Source organism: Solanum tuberosum, unplaced genomic scaffold (genome assembly GCF_000226075.1).
Source record: "Solanum tuberosum cultivar DM 1-3 516 R44 unplaced genomic scaffold, SolTub_3.0 scf00384, whole genome shotgun sequence".
Lineage (NCBI taxonomy): Eukaryota > Viridiplantae > Streptophyta > Magnoliopsida > Solanales > Solanaceae > Solanum > Solanum tuberosum.
The window spans coordinates 12,204-15,055 of record NW_006239308.1 but is presented as its reverse complement, the minus strand read 5'-3'; the positions used below and the strand labels follow the sequence as shown (position 1 = coordinate 15,055).

General features: G+C 33.2%; 1 protein-coding gene across 1 annotated transcript in view; it reads left to right on the top strand.

The window, feature by feature from the left end:
• Positions 1–2,331: 2,331 nt before the first annotated feature.
• Positions 2,332–2,852, top strand: part of LOC102593863 (putative calcium-transporting ATPase 13, plasma membrane-type) — a gene marked incomplete at its 3' end in the record, with an annotated part of 12,720 nt that continues 12,199 nt past the window's right edge. The window contains exon 1 of the mRNA XM_015302848.1: positions 2,332–2,392. Within this exon, the coding sequence (XP_015158334.1) occupies positions 2,332–2,392 (61 nt within the window). The remainder of the gene's footprint in view (positions 2,393–2,852) is intronic.

Genomic DNA, 2,852 nt, shown 5'->3' with positions numbered 1-2,852 from the left:
GAGTAGCCTCAGCATCAGACACATACGCTCAGACTCTATTAGGTAATATGAAGTTTAGACCTCAGACAACATCAATAGAAATGATGGACCGTATGTATTTCGGTAAGCATAATTTAATTTGTTACCCAAATTCAAATTTATCTTTTAGAGAACTGCCAGAATGTGTGTTAGAGTGTTAGACAAAACCTCAGAAATGCTTAGCAGACAATTTATGGATGGCATATAATAAGAAAGATAATAAATATTTTATAGCCTCATTAAATGCTTTATGTCAATACTTTACAGACAAAAGCAGAGAGAACAAATTTAAATATTATGTGGTAATACATGGTAAGACTAATGGTATTTTTCTAACTTGGATAGAAGTACTAGACTCTATAAACAGAGTTAAAACTCCTCTTTTTAAAGGTTTTAATGATTTCACTGAAGCATTAGATTATGCAAGAGGGATACTTGGTCCAAATTACTATATCTCTCCAGCCCTCAGACAAAACCCACAAAAGACCCCCAATACAATATCCAAAAAGACACAGACAAGATAATCTTTTGTGACCATTGTTCTTCAATGACCGAGGCCTTCAAAAGATTAAATGTGTATATATATATATATATAAATTAAAGTTGTATTTATTTTTCATTGTTCAGTAAAGAAGCATCAAATAATATTATTATCTCATAAACATTTTATATAATCTAGATAAATATTATAGAATAAAAATGGGAGGGTACGTAGGTGTATAGGCCAGGTGGTGCGGCTATTTTCGCTTCTATTGAAAAAAAGGAAAAATTACTTAAATACATATCTTATTTTACTATAATCTCTAAAATTCCCTACCATTTAAAAATATTTCAAAAATCCCCTTTCGGATACATCACTCTCCTCTCGCTGATATATCCCTATCCCCCTCCTGGATACATCCCTCCCCTCTCGGATACATCTCTCACTATTATGTGAATGTCTTTCAAGAATAAAATTATTATTCTTTACAAAAGAATTTAAGATGCATACAATTGGATTTTTTGCCAATTTTAACATGTGTTTCCATGCATAAATGAAAGTAAAATTAAAGGGTATTAAAATGAGTTTTGTTTAGATTTATTTATTGTTTTGACAATTGATAATGAAACTTATATTTTCAAATTTTGAGTTTATTTGGAATAGATTGGGTGTTGAAATTTGAATAACAAAATTATTATTATTTTGGCAAAAGAATTTCAGATGCACACGACTAAATTTTTTTAGCCAAATTTAACTTTTGTTTCAGTCATTATTGTTATCTCCTGTATTTATATTAGCAAATCAGAAATAATAAAAGATGAAAAGAAAAACACAAAGAACTATCCGAGTCCACAGAACCCACTGTGTTTCCTTAAGAAATTTAATCCCCTCAAGCACCCGAGGTTGCAGATTAATTCCTCCCAAGATAAAACGGATTAACCATTAAAGAAGTAGCGGTACCTCAAACTTCGAGAATTTCAACGAACTCAAAATGACAGCAACAAATCACACACACAAACACGATCGATCGATTTTGTTTTGTAAGAAATGTATGCAAAAAAGGGAAGAATTCGATGCAGAAAAATGAGAGAAAGCCTCTCTATTTATAGCCAACAAAGGGTAAAGGTCACAACCCTTTGGAAAGAAGACAACATTTCAGAAAGGTCACAACACTTTGGAAAAGACACAACCTTCAAATGGTCACAACCCTTCGGCATAGTCACAACTCTTCAGGAGAGTCACAACCCTCATTTCCTGTTCACACCTTTAAAACCCAACAATATTTGTTTGAATTATGGCGCATTATATTCATCGGGATACAAAAATGATGGATGAGATGAAACAATTTTCGCAAGTATCAGCCGATGTTAGATTCATATTTGAAGAAGCTTATGCAGATCCAGAATTTCCATGACTTTGCTTATTGCTTCTTCAAAGTTCATATTTGCTCCTTGTAATGAACCTTGTCTTTTTCAATGGGCAGTGCAAGTAATGTATATTTTAGTATTTAATATTTCAAGTCGTGCAATTCAAATTGTTTTTGTTGCCCCTCGGATTTGGCATTTGGTTTCATATCATTAGGCTCCTTTGAACGGAAGTTTTCAATTCACGTATTGCAGATTCACATTGGTACATATCATAATCAACTGATATTTCGAACAACTTAATTTCCATGGTAGTTTCAAATGTTATTCAAAAACATTGATGATCTTAACTGTTTACTTGATTATCTGTTGCCCGAAATTAGAAGAGCTTGATTAAAAGGGTGATTGAATATGGTTTCTTCAGCTTAACTTGCCTAACGTTAATCAGAGTGCAATGTTGTGGATCCTATGACTAATTCAGAAGATGTATCAAAAGTAGGAGATTTTGATTACACTTGTAACATTCCAGGTGAGTTTTAGCATGCATTTTCAATTCTCTTAGATCAGGTGACCGAAAAAGTTGTTCTCTTATTTGTTGTCGCTTGCTCTGTGTCAAAGAGCAGAGTCGCGATTCCTTTGATATTTCTTCAGTTTGATGACTTGTTCTCGGCCATAGTCCCATTCCCTTTGATAATCTATCAACTCCCTCTCTAGTTAGGCCTTTTATAAGTGGATCCGACACATTATCCTTTGACCTTACATAGTCAATTATGATAATTCCACTAGAGAATAGTTCTCTAACGATATTTACAGTGTATGCATACTGGAGCTAAAAGGTTTGGGCAAACAATCTTTCAAGAAATTTTGGAGTTATTCAACTTCTTCACTGGCCTTATCTAGAGTGATAAACTCAGATTTCATAGTAGAGCGAACGATACATCTCTTTGGAAGATTTCCAAGAGACTGCTCCTCCACTAAGAGTAAATACA